The sequence below is a fragment of the Eucyclogobius newberryi genome, unplaced genomic scaffold (genome assembly GCF_026437365.1).
Source record: "Eucyclogobius newberryi isolate DKJ021-1_F unplaced genomic scaffold, fEucNew1.0.hap1 SCAF_17, whole genome shotgun sequence".
NCBI classification, from domain to species: domain Eukaryota; kingdom Metazoa; phylum Chordata; class Actinopteri; order Gobiiformes; family Gobiidae; genus Eucyclogobius; species Eucyclogobius newberryi.
Window position 1 is genome coordinate 22,776,595 of NW_027315801.1, and position 18,804 is coordinate 22,795,398.

The 18,804-nt window shown below is 40.9% G+C and overlaps 1 protein-coding gene across 5 annotated transcripts in view; it reads right to left on the reverse strand.

Moving 5' to 3' along the window:
* The window catches only part of tns2a (tensin 2a), a 62,339-nt gene extending 44,416 nt beyond the window's left edge, over positions 1-17,923 (reverse strand). For 2 of the 5 annotated variants that reach the window (XM_072449508.1, XM_072449507.1), the window contains exons 1-3: positions 17,364-17,922; positions 484-589; positions 366-403 (exon numbers count right to left, since the gene is read on the reverse strand). In XM_072449508.1, the coding sequence (XP_072305609.1) occupies positions 366-403; positions 484-589; positions 17,364-17,492 (273 nt within the window). In that variant the 5' untranslated portion in view covers positions 17,493-17,922. Of the gene's footprint in view, positions 1-365; positions 404-483; positions 590-6,906; positions 6,998-11,096; positions 11,241-17,363 lie in introns of those variants that run through there. The other 3 variants (XM_072449510.1, XM_072449511.1, XM_072449509.1) reach the window with 3 other exon arrangements.
* Positions 17,924-18,804: the final 881 nt, after the last annotated feature.

Below are 18,804 nucleotides of genomic sequence, written 5' to 3' on the forward strand. Positions count from 1 at the left end.
AGTTGTTTATGCCTTATCATCAGTAGTCACTCCTGTGCTGAAATCTGCATGTTGGAATTCAAACTTGAAATATTAGTCACCTTAGGTTTTACACCTTCACTATTTTCACTTTTTAAAGTTGAAAATGTTTAACTTGCCCATGACCAAACAGATAACTACGGACATTAAATATTTCTCCTTTTAATTGCAGTTTGAAAGGAAAATGCTTTTTGTTTTTGTATCACTTGCAGGACCTGTATATAGTACATCATATAAAATCACCTGACTTTTTCTGACCACTCACTGATAAATACACATACTGTTTAGTCAAGAAAAAAATTGCCATCTTCTGCTGAAAATAGGTTAAAAAATAAAAAAGTCCTTACCTTAGCTTCACATTTTCTGTGTGTTGCAGTCTTGCACACTGAAATGAAACAAAATCAGTTTTACAACATATCAAAATATAGATGCATGAATTATAGTGCCTTTAATTGCTGAAAGTACCTCTGCAGAAGGAGCCCACATTGTCCACAGTCTGCCGGCACACGCTGCACTGCCTCTTCTTCTTAAAGCTCTTCTCCTTGAACATGTGGGGTTCTCCTTTACCTGCCTGCACCACACAATGAGGGAAATGACAATCGGAAACCTGACCCGTGCGTCCAAGTGCCACTCAAACAAGACCCTGCCTACCACACTCGTACATCACACAGAAGACAGGCTGAAAACACCGCGTCACCAAGGCTTCTGTTGTATAATAAAGCAGGACAATTTTGACGTGGGTGGTAAGGGATCATAACGCAGACATGAGCTTAGATTGTCAAGTCGATCCTTTATGTTTGACAGAGCAGAGCAAATCCGCAGGTGGCTACATCTCTTCTCTGCTCACTTTGTCGGGAAAAACAAATTGTGTAACTGTCTCCCATCTGTGTGGTTCCCGCCCTATTCCCGACAGTTGTTAAAAGACTTAGAAATTCTACAACCGTGTATTGTTCTGTTTGGCTGGTGGTATCTCGAGCGCTTTAATGTGTGGAATTGCACGAGCTGTTGGGTGTGGGAGAAGAAGAATTCCCGCCCGTTCCCGTTCTTTGTTTCCCGACACGGATCAGGCTGGAAGATCCTTGAGCCTGTCGTGACTCAGAGGGCTTTGAACATGAGAAGTCTGAAAACTGTGGACTTTGAGGAGAAGGGGCGTGTCGTTGAGTGTTGTCATGCGTGCGTATGTAAAGCGAAGGGAAATGAGGCCGAAAAATGCAACAAAGCTCCATGTTATGTTGTCTCTAGCTATTGATAAAGTATTCCTTAACTTAAATAATTGTGCTATTATCTATATGTTTAACAGAATAAACACATTAACCAATAGTGTTTGCAGAAAATGCTGAAATAATATCATCCATTATAGAATTATACTCTATTATATATACAACACAAATACAAAGTAATTGGCAGACTGCTACATCTACATTTATTGAAACAAAGCAATCATGATTAATCTATTTTCTAAAATGTCCTAACAAGTGACCACCTTCACACAATAAGTCTTTTTGAAAATATAGCTCCAAGATGGACAATTTGAGTGACTAAAAGCCCATTTATTCCCATTTATTATCCTCAATAATTATTTCGGCTTCCATTAACCAGAGACAAATATTCTGCACACGGACACAAATGCAATGTGCACTTGAAGGACGCCAACATTCAATTTAATTTCATCAGTCGTTGTTTTATTTCTTGTTTCTATTATTAACCGGTTTCTGAATGTGCTTTTAACTTGAAGCCTGGTATCATGCAAAAAACAACCTACATTTCCCCAGGAACTCCTCCTGTCCCACGGTTCAAAGACAGGCCTCTTTTGGATTTACCTGTAAACCGCTCTGATCACCTCTCACATCTGAGTGTGCTGAGGGCTAATGTTTCCACAGCTCCACATAATTAAACTGATACATGCGGCGGCCTTTTCTTTCTGTGTGTTCTTTTCACCACAAAGCCCCGGTCTGTTTACACACTCTCCACACAGCCCATGAGCGTGAGGAGCCGCGTGGACTCAAAAAGTGGACACTGTTTGTTCAGCAGGTCCCTCTGCCAACCACAGCACCCATGTACAAGACGAGCAGGGCGACCGATCTGCACCCGCGGGACCGAGCACGCGCCGGGTGACTGGCGAACATGTCACTGTGCAGGGTTCACGTCCATGATGCAATCGTCCGCGGTTTGGGAGGGATGAAATTGAACATAACTGTCATTACTGTGGAATAGAGAGTATTTCATGTTGACGTTTTTAGGAGTTGGACAACGTTTGGCTATTCAGGCTCAGATTATCTTACAATTTGAATGCCACCGAAAAGGCAGCTCAGGGTTCAATAGGAGTGCTCGGTTTTGATGATGAATTTCTGTCTCTGGAGCCCAAACATAGCCTGGGTTAAACAAATGTGATGGTTCTTTTGCTCATTAACTTGACTTCTGCCGTCACACACATTGCCCAAGCGTGGCCCCAAATGTTCTGCACAGAGACAAAAGAACACTGAACGCTAGTAGATATCACATGCTCTTGTTAGCAGTAATATTATCACTGTCTAAATCTGTTCAAAAAAACTTCAAAGACCACTGCAACCTTTTAAATACATTTGGAACAACCACAAAGAAATCAAGCTCTACTCAAGAAAGCAAAAACAAGAGCATAAGCTTTTTATGGTTAATATTATGGTTGCATAAAACCCAGATAATCACAATAATAATATTGAAACAACAGGTATTAAACAGCTGAGTAAAAATTCCAGTAGACTAGTTATTCATCATTTGTACACACTCGTTAATACAAACATTTACGTGGATAAACTGGGTAAAGTATTACACTCTACACTATATTCAAATGCAAGAGAATCTGCACCGGTCACTGGAGCCTTGACAATATACAGGACTAAACAGGACTAAAATGGAGTGGAAACATCAGTAAACCAAACTGCTCATCAAGGTATAGTGCCTCATAAAGCTGTGTTTGCCCTGTCATTTCAGCTCATTCGCAGAGGAAGCTGTTGGCTTTAGGAAACTCATTATCGAACAACAGGCATCAGAACGAAACATGTATCCTGTCAGCGAAGTGGTCTAACATGGGTGTAGATCTAAAAAGGCAGGACTGAGCCAGGTCTTGATACGAGTGGGGCAGAGTTAGGGCACAAGAAGGGCTACACTGTTTCAAGAAGATGCCCTTTATAACTGCTTGGGTTGTCAAAAGTATAACACTAAAAACAAATATCAAAGCTTCATATAAATTGGAGTTTTTAGTCTGATGAAGAAATGACATCAATAAGATCAAATTTGACCATTCCTGAAAAGCTTTCGAATGTTTTTCATCTACATCAGAGCTGGTATAAGACCACATGGTGATATCAAATAAAGTGCTATTATTTTGTCGCTGTTTTCTTTTAAAATGGGCTATTAATCTGTAATAAAGTGCTTCTGACCGCTTACTTGGCGATATAAAGCATGTCTGAAGAATATACATTACGAATACATTTTTTAAAGGGGGTGCGCCAGAAAATGTTTGAGAAGCTCTGGTATAGATCATTCTCAGTTATATCACATTGTTTTTGTACAGGGCGGCAAAAATATATCAATTAAACAGCAGTTTCTCTCATTTAGAGCTAAGGACGCAATTTTAGCACAATTTTCCTGCAGCTGCTCCAGTCTCGCAGTGTGGAGCTGTTACAACTGGACTTGTATCTGAATCACACAGTGTGCACCGCAGAAAGACATGACTAGACCCAGTAACAGGCATTTAAACATGTAATAAAGACGATTTTGCACCGTGTTCCTGTACAGCTTACTGTTTACAGACACTTCCGCAAACAAGAAGCCCTATGTCCAATGAAAATTCTAGCAGATACATTAGCATCACAGCTTGCCTAGCGCCGTAACTCTCTGTTTTGGTCTCTCATTTTGCTTTCGTCTATCAATAGTCACACTTCACAGGGGCAGAGATGAGTTTCAAGATGAGGGTTGAGAATTCAAGCAATTCAAGCCTTTTCTGTCGTATCCGCCATTCTTATATTAACTCCTACCATCCCAGCGCTTCTCAAACACACACCAAAACTACTGGTTGAGCACAAAAAAACAATAGAAAAGTTGACGGCAGCATCTCCTGTCATTCTATGCCCCGATAGTAACCATTGTACAGCGGGCATGAGTAGGTTAGACTGGTCACTGGAGGGCGGCCCATGTCTTGAGAGCCTAAAAAAGCAGCCGGCAGAACCGCAGCGGTGATGTGGGCTCGGTGATAAACATGTGAAGGAGTTACTGGCACATTCTTCCTGGTCCAGACACAATTAAGAGCAGTACACAAAGCGACCACAGCCAATCGTGGTCAGACAGCACTGCAGGACTCTTACAGGGCTCTGAGGCTCTGGGTGAGGCAGGAGCACAACACAATGAAGCGAGATAGTGCGGTTCAGATGAGGAGACATGAAAAAGACATAGGAGAGTAAGCATGACGTGTGGTTGCAACAGAATGGGTCGCTGGTAAAGTAACTGAGCAAGTTTTTACATTGTTTTTGCGCTCATGTTGCAACTAGCCACATACTCTGATTGACAGTGGACATTGTCAGTGAAGCCCCAGGACAGTTACAAGGCTAGGGCGGGTATCCAACCATCGACTCTTCAGTGAGAAGGTTGTCCTAACTTCCTGTGACCAATTTACTGTTTATGGATAAACTATAACACAGACAAGCCTTCATATAATATATCAGAATAAAGATGTTGTCGTGAATATTGTTTGGAAGGTATAAGGTATAAGATCAAAATAAAAATGATAATAGTTATGTTGTAAAGTTTCAAATAAGAGTATAAGGTGATATTTCTGCACTTTTTAAATCAATTTAACAGAAATTTCACATTTGTCTGATAATTAAACTTTTACTTTTAAACTTTTACTTTTATATTTAAAGACACGTTTTGACAATATCTCCCACCCATAATTGAAAGTAAAGTGTGGTAAGTGGCTGTGTATTGGGGGATATTCGCTGAGCTGGTTGATTGATTTAAGGTATAGAATGTTATAAAACCTGTAGAACAATTTGCCATTTGCATTTAATCTTTCAATGGGCAGGTTTCAGCCTGGGTTCAGCGCACGGGAACCCATCACTGGATCTTGAGCATGGCTTGGTCAAAACAACCTAGCAAGAGAATTTTGTCTATTGTATGTTTTAGTCTGATAGGGAAAACCAACCCAAATGGGAAGAACGATCTTGAAAACTCTGTATATAAAGATCCGACCTATAGCCAAGTACTCAAATCTGGGACTTTGTTGCTGAAAAAGATTGTAGACAGATATAACAGCAGTGCATCATGAGCATGAGCATGGTTTGAGATTTAAAATACCAACTAATCAGACCCAGACTGAGACTGAATGAGTCAGAGATGAGACCACAATTACTGAAAAGGATGGAACATCGGAAAAGGGCAGGTCTACAATAGGCTTTTGACTATGTGATATAATCTTACCTAAATGACTTTTATTAAACGCACATGACGTTTCTTCGTATTAATGTTTTTCTCTGATTATAATCCACAGTGGCCCTCGACAGGTCCTTGATCACACAAATATGCAGAGTCACTTTTATGGAAGCAGCTCGACGTGGAGGTCTAAGTTTACAGCGAAGTGGAGAACAGCTGGTCTGAGTCTGACAACACTGAGCTCTGTCTCTGGATAGTAATTACTGTCTGCAACGTGATGAACACAACTCTTTTTCTACCAAAACTACTTTTCACCAAAGACAGAAATGTGCGCTGCAGAGAAAGTGAAGCATGGTGTTCACATTGGATATGCCAAAACAAAAACAATGTAAAGTACTTTTCCAAATGATTTTGACACAAATTTGACATTTTCAAATCACCACACGTTTGATATGAAGAAAAACAAGGATCGTGACACCGAAGCAAATGGACACAGATCACATCTAAATAAAGTTGAAAAGATGTCAATCACAGCGCCAATATTAGGTCATCTGGACACTGTTTTAGAAATCAAGACGTTTTGACTTCCATCCCAAAGTCATTTTCAATCAATTCATCAGTCAATTCATTTTCATCAGAATTAAGTTGACTTTTGGTTGGAAGTAGAAACGTGAAGTTAAAAACAGTGTCCAAATGACTACAAGTACCTTGGAAACCTTTTCTATCACTCCTGGACAAATGAGGGATAACATCAACAATAGTACCAATATACCAATAGTCTCTGGATCTATGCACAAATGTACCATCAACATATATTCCACCTGAGGAACAATGTAATGGACTGAGGCGAAAGCTTCAAGGAGATTCCATATAAGACATTTTATTGATTTTTTTAGCTATAAATTATGCCCATTTATGCCCGGGCAAGACACTTCCCTAGATTATTCTACGCTTCACGATGTACAATAGAAAGTAAAGAATCGTCTATTTTCCCATATCATCAATACAACTGCTGACAGATAGCCAATCACAGATCACTGACCACATGAGGATTTCACAGGTTGTACTATTGAGCAGCACCAGCAAAAAAAAAAACCTTAATGTTCCCTCTAAGACAGACATGTCCAAACTAGGGCCCGGGGGCCAAATGCGGCCCTCAGACCAATTTTTGTTGGCCCTCCAGTTTCCTGCTATGTTGGCCCAAACAACAAAAAGTAGTACTTTTTACTGTGAAATTGGGAGAATTCAGGCATATTGATGTTATAAAAACCTAATATTAATGTTCTATGTCTAATTAAAGGTGTGGAGGCTCATCACAATTACGTAAAATGCAAAATTTCAAATGATTCACTTTGTCATTCAATAAATTCGACATTGTCAAGTTGTTTGTGGCCCTCTGCCCTGTTTAAGTGTCAAAATGCGGCCCTTGGTGAAAAAAGTTTGGACACCCATGCTCTAAGACAAAAAAAAAAAAAACGTTACCTCATTTTTTTCCACATCCATCTTTCCTGGCAGCCCACAACAAACCAGCACCGGCCTCTCTCTCTCTGCTCTCCTGTAGTAAACAGCTACTTGTGCCTCTCGGCTCACACACATGCACACGTGTAGGTCCACTGCCTCAGAAGCCCTCCTCCCTGGAACATCTGTCACACACAAGAAGGTCCTTTCTGCCCCGGCACACCCCGACTGGCAGAACTCATCGTGGAGGGTTCGCCAGAGTCAAAGAGCTGCTTTCTGTGCGGAGACCCTCCCCTCACTCGCATCGCCACTGCCAGCAGTACCAAACAGAGGCTGGATTGAGCGCGGGAGGGGTCGCACCCGTACAAATGTGAAAACAAATTGACAGAAACAGAAGGATTGGTCTGTGTGCTGTAACATATGCGTGGAGCCGTGGAAACCCTGTGTCCTTAATACGGTCTATAAATAGAGTTGATATTTGGACAATGATGGGCTCTGTGTGGGAGTGGGCCAGTTATAGTGGACCCGCTGACCCCAGTTTGGTGCAGATGGTCGGCAACGACAGAGATCTTACGTGTCCTTACATACTCTTGACTTTTTGAAGGTCTGGTATTATGCTAAATTGATTTTCTTTTCAGAGTTTAAGGGGTTCATTTGAGGCCCACAGAAAGGTGAGTATTTCTAGCTGCTGCAAGTTTTCCAGACAATAGACAAAATTTAAATTAACAACGCATGTCCAAAAGTATTACAAACCTGAACTTCCTAAAACATATATCATTACAATTTTAGCTGCAGTAACATTATGGGGCTCCTGTGAAGTGTATATTTTTCACACATCCGGGTTAGGGAAAGGTTCAGGAGGGCCCACTGCAGAGGACACAGAAACTTTGATCACGCTCTAGGTTGAATTATAAACCATGAAGGAAAAAATGTTTAGTATATAAATTGAAAAATGATGAGGGCAGGGAAGTTCTGGATGGATTGCACACATACTTCCATCCGTCCATTGTGCTGAAGTAACACCCTCCAACTCTTGATGGCGGAGCATTCTTTATTGCTACTTCAGTTAAATTGCATTTGACCTTCGGCCTGTTAGCAGTGTACTATTTTGCAAGTTGAAAAATAAAAAAATAAACTGCATTAGACCCTGAGGTGTCTTCTCTAGCAATAGCATGGACAGGCCACTGGCTGATGTATAATAACAGACCAACCACATCTGGAGTCCAAAGCCTCACAGTAAAACAGGTTGTTCCAGGGAGCAGCTTCTGAGGAATTTACAATCTCTGGAGATACCTACACGTTCTAAAGGCGTGACCATTTACTTACTAAATATCATAGACCCTTCAGAGACATTCTCAAAACATCTCTATCAATCACCAACCACAGTCATGACAACCTCCAAAATGTGTTTATCATAATGTCCAGCTGACATGTTTCCTGTTTTCCTCAAAGCCTCCTCTGATTGGCTCAAACAGATGCCATAATTACTGTAAATGATCACAGAGGAATGAGATTGAGAGTTGTGATAGCCTGACTATCTCAAGAGTTCAGTTAAACAGACAAAAAGACAGGGCACTGAGCACTTCACAGCCTGTCTTATCATTTGACATATTTAAAAGAAATGGAAAATCTTGTGACATATCAATAGGCAAATCACAGCCAAGGTCAAGTTTGATACATCCGCTTTTCGGTTTGTTTGCTTTTTTACCACCATTGAATGTACTTCAAAACTTTTCGTTGGAAATGTCGTACACACAGAACATAAATAAAAGCAGCTTGTACCTCCCCGGCCTCGTATCTAAGTTCCTGGATCGGTGGCTGGTTCAAGGCCGGTCTGTGCTCGCGTGTGTCCAAAGGGTGGGACAGGTTACAGAACACAGCGCGCCTGTTCCTGCGCTGAGGTCAGTGCTGCTCCTGCGTCCTGCACTTCCGCTGCCTCCGAACTCTCTCATATTCACACATGTACTACTCGTTTCGCCCACAGCCCTCTCACTGTTTTTCCACAGTATTTACTGGTTAAACAGCCCATCTGTTTTGCGTCAGGACACTCGTCATGTACAGCGGAGGCCTCGCTTACTGGATGACATCATAGAGCTGTTGATTAAGTAATGGTTGGTTAGAAACACTTGTTGTTGTGTTCCCATCCCTTTTGGGGGAACTGAAAGCCATGAGAATCTGCGTAGTGCAAAATAATATGGCTTTGACAACGCCGCTGTAAATGTTACGTGGGATAATATTCACAAAAGGCCTAAATATGTCATAATTTCAATGTTAAGTGGGTGTGATCTCTCATTTAAAGGTAATGATCTGTTTTTGTTTTTTTTAAATAAAGACTTTTTGACTGCCATAATACAATGACTTCCAGATGGAAATTGAAACTTCACATTCTCTATTGATTGTAAAAAGCTAAAAGTGAAAAGGTTGGCAAAGTAAATACAGCAATCAATGTAGGCCAGGGTCTGTGCGATAGAATAAAGATGCATTATTAGAGAGTTAATGAATAAATCATGTTTAAATTTGCATTGCCCTGATGGGAATAGTCAAGAGAGAAATAGTGACAAACTTCTGAGGTGAAACATTTCAATCACTTTCTACTTTCTACAGCTAATCTTCCAGGTTTATGCAGATGTTTGGGACCCCTGATGTGTTACAGAGGAATGTGGAGCAGTCCCTCATTGAGCTCCCTGGCTTTACAGGGAAAACTTACGTAACTCAGCGGACATGTGTGAGCTATTGGCCGATGAGCTGCTAATTGGAGACATTGGACATCTGTGAAATGATTGTGAAGTATTGTTCTTCCAAGAAATCCATTCATCGCTTGCATTTCCCGCCGACACTTTCCCACCATGTCAAAGCCATCACTGCACAAATTCATATTCCGGTGAGAAGTTAGTGAGCTTATCTGAGCACTATGAAAAATGCCGTGCCTTGCTGATGAAAATGCTTTAATGGACAAACTTATCATGGAGGGAAAGGTTGGGGCCACTGGACAATGTTATCTTGTTGTTGACGCACGGATTTCTAATTTTACTTTATGAAGCAGGATACGAGGACTGACAAAGCATCGTGACGTGGAGCCAACAATAACTACACTGCTGGATTTTGGTATTAGATGGATAGATTTAGGAATAAAGTAGCGATAACAATGTAATAACTGACAGCGCAACTGTGCAGACCAGGTCCAAGATCAGAGCATTATGCAGAGAAAGACATTTAAGCTTGAATAGTTGATAAATCCACTGCATAGATAGTATAACACTTAGCCAGAAACTAAAGCAAACCAGTAATGCAATTCTTTGATACGGTCAGATAATTGGTCACATGACAGTTTGTAGCCTGAAATTTGTGTATATTTTACAGAATAACCCACACATTTAGGACCTTCATTACTTAGAACAAATCCTTCTCTAGCCAAGACCAATCCAATGCAAAACAAAAGTTGATAAGCTATAAATGCCCAAGTGTTACAAGTATGCACAACATCATAAACACTATAGTATGAACAATTACCAATTCTTACGTAATAAGCCATGTGTAATAAGGGCAAAAACGCCAAGGATGATCAGGAAAATGAAGCAAAACCATCTCAACTGTGAGAAATTCCCACGCGCACGTACAAACAATTTTCTTTGCTGAAACACAAGACAGTTCCACTTTAACTCAAACACCTGACGCTGCTGCACGCATACGTCAGAGCGGCGGAGCGTTGCGCGCACGCACCTGGAACATTCCAGCGGGAGCGTGACTCCGCGACGTATAAAGCGAGGTGACGGCGGGCTATGGGCAATGCTCTGACTCAGTGATGGAGAGAGAGGCTTAAGGCATCATATGACCCGCGTTCACTGAAATCAACCACGACGTATCGAGTCCACTGAAGCTTTATTCACAGACACACGTGTTGGTAAGACGCGCCTTTTACGCACGAGAAGGAGCGCCTCACAGACTCACATAGTTGAGTGGTTGCCTATTCTTACTTATGGTAGTCTATACGTTTCTGTAGGGTAGTAAATAGAATGTACAACTTTATATAACTTGAATGAAACTGTAAGAATGAAAGATTAGTTTGGCAAATGCTGCGTTTGACCAAGTGCGCAACATGAAACCAGCATCCATCTATTCCGACTCCGCGCAGACCGCAACTATAATAAAGTTACTAAGCAGTTCTTCCACTGCTCAAACGTCCATCAAAACCAAACCTTTTTTCTTGCTCTTACCTTGCTCATTTTCCCGGTTATCATTCCCTCGGGTTAAACGCTGCCCAGTCACAGGAAGGCCATCAATAACATGGCCAGGGCTCGTATGAGATAACTTGTTTTCTTTAATCCGGTCCACCCTCGGCTCAGGGGCGGTGGGGTGGAGCTCCAGCAGCCGAAAGCATGGGGAATAGTGTTACTAGAAGTACTGAGCTCTGATTGGTCCTACACGGGAGGGGAGCGTAGCGATCCTCACCTGTGATTGGCTGGATTCTAATGTTATTCTAAGTAGGACCTGGATTTATTGAAGTGGTCTCAATGGAATAAAACCTTAATCCTAGACGTGTTTTGTGTGTGCTGTTTTGTGGCCGTGGAAATATCCCAGATTGTGGAGATGTATGAAGTGATATAGTCAGATAATCAGAGCTATTAAAGTTCACTTGAGCCCGTGTTGGGCTTTGGAGACTTTCCCAGGCCATAAGTAGTCTAGTCCTGATGATGATTGAGTGAATGTATGTGACTCCTTTGGCCCTTGTCTCTTTCTGATTGAGGTATTTATCATGTTTAGCATCACATGACGCCATGTACTTTTCCATTTGACTGGTTTAAAGTTGTAAAATACTGCATCATCTGTTTGGGTTAGTTTATTTATATAGTGTGATTTGATGCTGTGATTTGGTGACTTTGTGACATATGGAAAAACTGAATGGTCTACAAAGGACAAGGACAGTGTCTTGATTTTATATTACATTTTACATATTACAATTAATATCTACTATATAAATTATTGCAATATTATATATTACTTATTGTGGCTAATAATCCAATATGTGTGTTTATTTATTTTAATCTCTCATTAGTTACCTACACAAGTCATGACTTCAACAAGGTTTATGAGATTGCTCTCCCAAGTAATGTATGCCTGAATTATGACAGAAATAAGCTATTTGAAAAAGAGTTGCCATAAAAATGTATGTAAACCACCCAAATATAGGTCCTTGAAGCCAACTCTATCACAGTTTTGGGGCTAATCTTATATGACATGTAAGTAGAACCATGCTTTGCTGGACTCTGCTTGTTAAAATCCTCCCTGAGAACAGATTGTGGGAACATCTGTCCTGCAACTGGAGTAGAACAGCAGCAGTCCCTAGTGGTGAAAGACGAGGCCTGCTGCAGATGTTTCATATTTAAAACATATATGCGCTGCACTGAATCTTTAGGGCCCAGAGTTAAAGTCCGAGAATAAACGTCTTATGGGATTTGAAAAGCTATTCTAAAAAACGATCCTGACGGGGCAGATGGGACTGCAGATCCAAAGCTAGATTGTTTTGGTTTCATAGGCCAAGCCACACAGCAGCCTGGCTCTCCTGATTCTAATCTAAAGAGGCAGCGAGGCCAAAATGTTTGAAAAGTTGCCAAGGTCTTGCGGATGGTTATGACTTCTATACATTTACTGACTTATATTTTCCTCTGTCTCAAAGCTCCACCGTAGAGATTTATCCTGTCAGCTGATACAGTCTATAGATAATCTTTTAGTAACTTCCATGTGTTCAAAAGAGAAGGCTAAAACATCGGATAGTACAATCAATCAATGTATAAGTCTTTGACCAACGACGTTTTCAATACATGCCATAATCCCACAAGAAGTAAATGTGGTAATGCAGCCAATTTCTGCACTCATAAGTGAGGAATTCCTGGCTCATGAAACATAAAACTGATGTAATGAGATGTGCAGATTAGAATAATGGTAGTTTGATGATGTGTTGACTCACGTGCCTGTTTTGTGCTGGCAGAAGGATATGGGGGAGAGAGAAACACTTTGATTGGGCGAGTAAGTTGAAGAAAAGGAGTGGTAAGGTGAAAAGGTAATAGGAGAGGCTAAAGGGGGGTTACATGTGAGACTAAGAAAATACTGAGGGTCCATGAGAGACAGGAAGTCGTGCTTTGGCCTGGAATGAGGGGTGAGTCAGGGGGAGGGGGAGGGTCATGTATGTTCTACTCGACATGCAGAAAAAGTAGGGGATTTGCACGGATTTGAAGCGTCATTTGTAAAAAAGAATGCGCTTTAAACTGGGTTGTTAAATAGGCATAAAGTTGACACAAGGGACATTTTTGCATTGTGGGGGTCGTGCAAGATGCTTATAGGAATGCCACTTTCTATATTTGAGATATTTATTGTAATTATAAAGCATAAAGCATTATTTTTTAGACTTTAAAAGCAGATTATATTGTATTTAATAGTATTAACACATTTTTGAGTGACGCCATTTGAGTGATTACCATTCAGCTTTTTGGGGGTTCCATGCCAATCTTTTTTACAAACTGACACTGACTGCAGCAATAGTAGTAATAATTGTGAATAGGGATATCACAATATGAAAATAATTGTTAAAAAAAACACTGTTGACAGCATGACCAAATAACAGTGATTTACTCTAATATGTTACCTTTCCTTTAGTATGTCACCAGCTTTATGGAAAAGTCATATAAAAAGGAACTGTACATTTAATTGAACTTTTTGGCAATTTTTTTTATCATGATTATTGTGACAGAATAATGTTGACATCCCTCGACCTCACATAAGTAGCCTGTCCTGCAGGTTTGGTCAGGTGCCAGGTGTGCTGCTTTGTCCAGAAAAGAGGAAGGATCGGCGCACACTCCAAGGTAAATGAGAATGATTTGGAACCTGCCCAAGAGGAAGTGAGGCTGTATAGTTCGAGTAGGGACTGAGTAGAAAAGTAGTAGGCCAAAGACTGATAAGCTGTTAAAAGAGCGAAGGGCTGAGACCGCCAGCACACAGAGAAAATGCTGTTCATAAACTCCGTGCCATCCAAAATCCCAAACACATTTCCTGGACAGGCGTTCTCTGACTTGGGCAAACATCAAGTGGACATTTTTGCGTTGAAAGGGCAAAATATGGTGCATACTTTTGTAAGCGAGCAGCTCTTTTCTGAAGGGCGTCGCTGGGATTTGTTGGAGGATTGCAGACTTGGAGCGAGAGGAAGTGGTTTATGTCTTCCCCTTCTTCCTCGATCAGCTTTCATGTGTCACTTACCCAACAATAGGAACTCCCACAATCATGTGTCTGTCAATGTTTCGAACACTCTGGAATCTGATATTTAACATCCTTCCTCTGACAGATAAACTTGTAGAACGCCATAATGAGAAATTTAGTGCATTGTTATTTTTTTCCCTGAATCTATTTTAGGCTTTTTTCTGGGTTCTAATTTTAACCCTGACCGGTCAGTGTTGTTTCCTTTGTTGGGTGTGTGTTCGCAGAGAATGCCTGTGGTTCACGGCATTTTGATTGGTCATGGCCAATATAAACGTGGTTGCTGACAAAAAATATACATACATTTTCTTACGATTTGTACTATGTGGCTGAAATAACACAAGAACCTGGCAGTCACTGAGATAAACATCATGGCGAATGGTAAATATAATCTCACATACTTTAAATAATGGTGATTGTGCACATTTATTGACTTTCTTTGTGGTCAAACACAGACTGTAATCAGAAAAGCATTTATCAACACTAATGATGTCGGTGATGGCAGTTTCATGACTTCAATCCGAGACCGGCGTTCACTGATTCGTCCCACATGCACTCATACTTTAGAGTATTTAGTGCTTTCCGTTTTAAAAAGAACCATATGAAGTGCAAGCTAAAAGTTCTTCTGGAATGAACTGCAATTTCTGGAATTTTGGCCTATGAAAGTCTGTTTACTGATGCACTGCTGACAACAAAGTGTTCAGAAACAAATTGCTTACATCGGTCAATACAGTTGGCAATTGTATCAGTTTAGATAACAAATAATGAGTTTCACATGAGACATTAGTCATATGAAAACATTGTAGATGTCAGATCACATGGTTTAACCAACTCAGTCAGTTATTATAACATAAGTGTTATTTTAACAGTATACAATAAATTAATAGGGAAATATCATCTGTAATATATATGATTAGATTTACTTATGCACAAAAAAGATAATTGCACAATAAAAAAAGGTCAATGACCAATGGGAGGTGTGGGTGGGGAAAAGTGTTTTTTCTTTGGGCATCAGCGTTAAATAGAAAACCACAAAACCACAATCTTAGCATATCATTAAAAAAGTTATTGTCTCAGGATCAGATCACAACAAGTTTTAATTTGTGATCAGATGAGAATTATGCTCTGAAAATGATCCATAAAAGTAAACAAAAACAGTCAAAGCTCTGTTGCGTGGTCATATGACTTCACAAGCCAAAGGCACCATAGCTAGGACACAAAGATAATATAGTAGAGTCCAACAGCCCAAACTACTCTCAAACAGTTTCTCATAGAGACATAAACAAATTATGTAATGGTGTAAGCGCTGCATGTGGAATATGACTTTTGGTTGCCATTTTTTTTTTTCCATTAAGTGCTTGGCTCTGGTCAGGTGTGTATGCAGTAGTACTATTATTTCTTGAGATACTTGGTCTCAGTCATGCACCAGGTCCAGGCAGCTTCCTATAATAACTGTGGCTGGTAAGAGCATCTATCAAGTCTGTGTTATAAGTGAAATGAACCACTGGAATGTGATAAACAACATGCGAAAGCAAGATTCCAAAAATGACCATAAATAGATGAGCAGATCTTGCATAATCAGTGGGATCGGAGTGGTTCCCACACCCATGTAGAGGGCCAGTTGGTGGTAGATGACGTGGACCAGAGGGCTCTGTCTTCCCACGCTGCTCAGCTCCTGATACTGAGCTCCCGGGACTCAAAAGAGGCATCAGGGACTATCTGGGGCAGCTGATATTCTGCAATACTATTAATTATGGCATAGCTAATACAATTACCCTGCATGCATCAGAATTTGTATGTAATTTTTAATAAAGCATGCCAGAGGAGTTGTAAGCACTTATGCAATGATAACATGATTAATGATTCCTTAGTGGAACTGGCCAAAATGTACAATACTGAAATCTTTGTTGTATATTTTCCCAGCTGCATAGGAGCCCACATGGCTATGACTACACTTAAGGAAGTGTCTGAAAGGTGATCTGGGGCAGGTGTCAAGGGTCAGGTCTCTTAATGTCACTCCTGATGCCACCAGCCTCTGTTTACACTATGGTAATTGGTCTGCAGCAGTGAACACAGTGGCACAACACTCCCACTGTATCAGTGCTGTGGAGCTATAGCTTAGCTCTGAGGAGCTACATCACTTAAACACCAAGGCCTCAGTTCAACTTAAATACTCAACTGCACCATTATCCAGGCATCAACAAAGAAACATTAATTCAGTTGTGATGATACTGTGCAAAGGCCTACCAAGATGAAGGAATTACAAGAGCTTGTAGCCTGCAGAGATAAATACATGCTCTTTACTTCCTATAGAAGAATGTAAAGTCACTCATTTCATACTTTATGTAATGGGTTGACAATGTGCACAATTATAATTTAAAAAATCACGATCAGGAGACACTTATTCCCATGGTTCGATTACTATAATGTGTTATTGCAGCTGGGTGCAACAAGGGTTCTTGTCTTTTGCAGTGCATCACATACAGACCATATGACAAAGCATATGAGGAATTCAGTGAAGAATCTTCTGTGTATTCTTGCCATAGGCCTAGACCTTAGGTTGTGTGCACAATATGGCACATCAGGTTTGAGGAAACAGAAAATGACCTCCTTGTTGAAGGAGTTGAAACCATTGGTTTATGGGTTTTGGTTTCGTATGGTACGTTAGTATTGTCCATTCTGATTAATAATCCACATTTTATTAGTAATATTGAATGTAGTCTTCATATGGATCCAGTAATGACCATGTTATGTCTGTAACCTTCATCTGACCTGACCTTTGACCCCCATCAGGAAGAATCTGTTATATCTTCAAAACACCTAAAACTTGTTCCCTTTCATGTAATTGTTGTGCTTGTATAGGATGGGGAAATTTAAGATTTGTAAATGCAGTTTGTTGGATAACCATATTGTGGTATGTGAGCTAATTAGTCATAGTTATGTCTAATATGTGCCTGTCTAAATGTCAGCTGACATCTGAGGCGACCTTTGACCCTTTAAAACAGGGAACGTCTTTCATGAATCAAAGCACCATTGAGTCAATAGGCATATTATTACCAATTATTTTTGAAATACATGCATCAAGACTGGTTATGTCTGGTATTTGTGAAGACTCAGAGGCGTTTTACAAGTAACACGGCATATAACAACACAAACATCTGAAAGGATCTATGAGAACATCATGCACAGTCATGTTAAGCGTGTCCACATGTGACTCTAAGCTCATGCACACTCACCTTCATCAGCCTCATCCTCCCACTCTCGCTCCTCTCCACGCTCCTTCTCTTCAGGGACGAGTTGCGCACCACGGGGGCCAGCGGCACCTCTTCCTCGCCGCACCAGTCGGAGCCCAGGACGCACCCCATCAAAGAAGCTTCCCTCCCCTCTCCTCGCTCCTCTGGGCTGGCTGCGCACTCTGAGCTGCCTGCGTCCTCCAGCTCCTCTCTGGACTGCTGTTTTTGTCAGCTGGAAGCCCCAAAGGAGGCCCTGCCCCTTTTCCTGGCTTGGGTTCAGCCTCGATTTCGAAGGGAATAAAACACGCTGCTGCCCTGCCCCTTTTGCTTAACTTTTAAAACTCTTTCCCCATAACAACTTCCAACACTTTCCCTATTTCCTCTCACTTGCAGAACACCTTTCAAACACCTTCCCTCTACACGTACTCCATCCCAATGCAGCGTGCCATTCCCGTCCCGCTCCCCTGCTCCTGCCTCTCTGCGCTCTAGGTTGCCTCACACTTACAATTACCCGTCTGTTCTCCCCCTCTTGGGTTTCTCTCCTCCCCAACTCCCCTCTGCTTCCTGAGAGCGGGCTCCTCAGCACATGCTCCGTATTGTCCACAAAACAAATGAGACACCACCACAAGTGACGGCACAGGATGAGTCAGACCCCAGGAGCCCGGCCTCTTTATGGGGCTGCAGTTTGTTAGCTGGTAAACACGGGCTCATTCATCCACTGTAACTTCTATAGGAGAGTGAAGATGTGGAGGGTGACCGGGCTTTGTAGTGTAACTGGATTCTTGTTGAGATTAGAATGCACATAAGTCTGTCTATCCTGATCATGCCGTTTTACTTAGACGAAACAGTGTGGTGGTATTTGCTGTTTTTGGGTGGCCGTGGTAAATACATTTTAATTGAGATCATTCCAATCAGACATTTCTAAGCGTTACTGATGTGCCTGGTTTTGGGGCCCGGCCCTTCGGTGGTGGACTCCTGTTTATATGGTTTATGTTCAGGAAATTATTATTGAAACATATTTGTATTAGTGTTTAACAAGACAAAATAAAAATCATGATTGATGCATAGAAGGAAACAATTGTACTTTTTTTTTGCTCGCCTAAATGTGAAAATGTGATTTGTAGTAGTCTGAGAGATGCAGAATGATTCTCTTTGTTGAAACTTCAAGAAGCAACTTTAAATGTTTTAAGTGTTGTATAGAAGACCTACAGAACATTTTACTCATTAAATAAACTAAAATATAATCATTTATGTCATTACAAGTGTTCTGTACCTAATCTGTGTTGCAACAGTGGAATTTCCCCCAAATAAAGGACTACAAATAAAGGTTATATTATCTTATCTTTAATGGTGTAAATGTAGGACAATAAAGGATTATCTTATCTTATCTTATCTTAAAATAACACTGAAAAACATGAACATTTAGTGTGTTTTTGGGGCACAT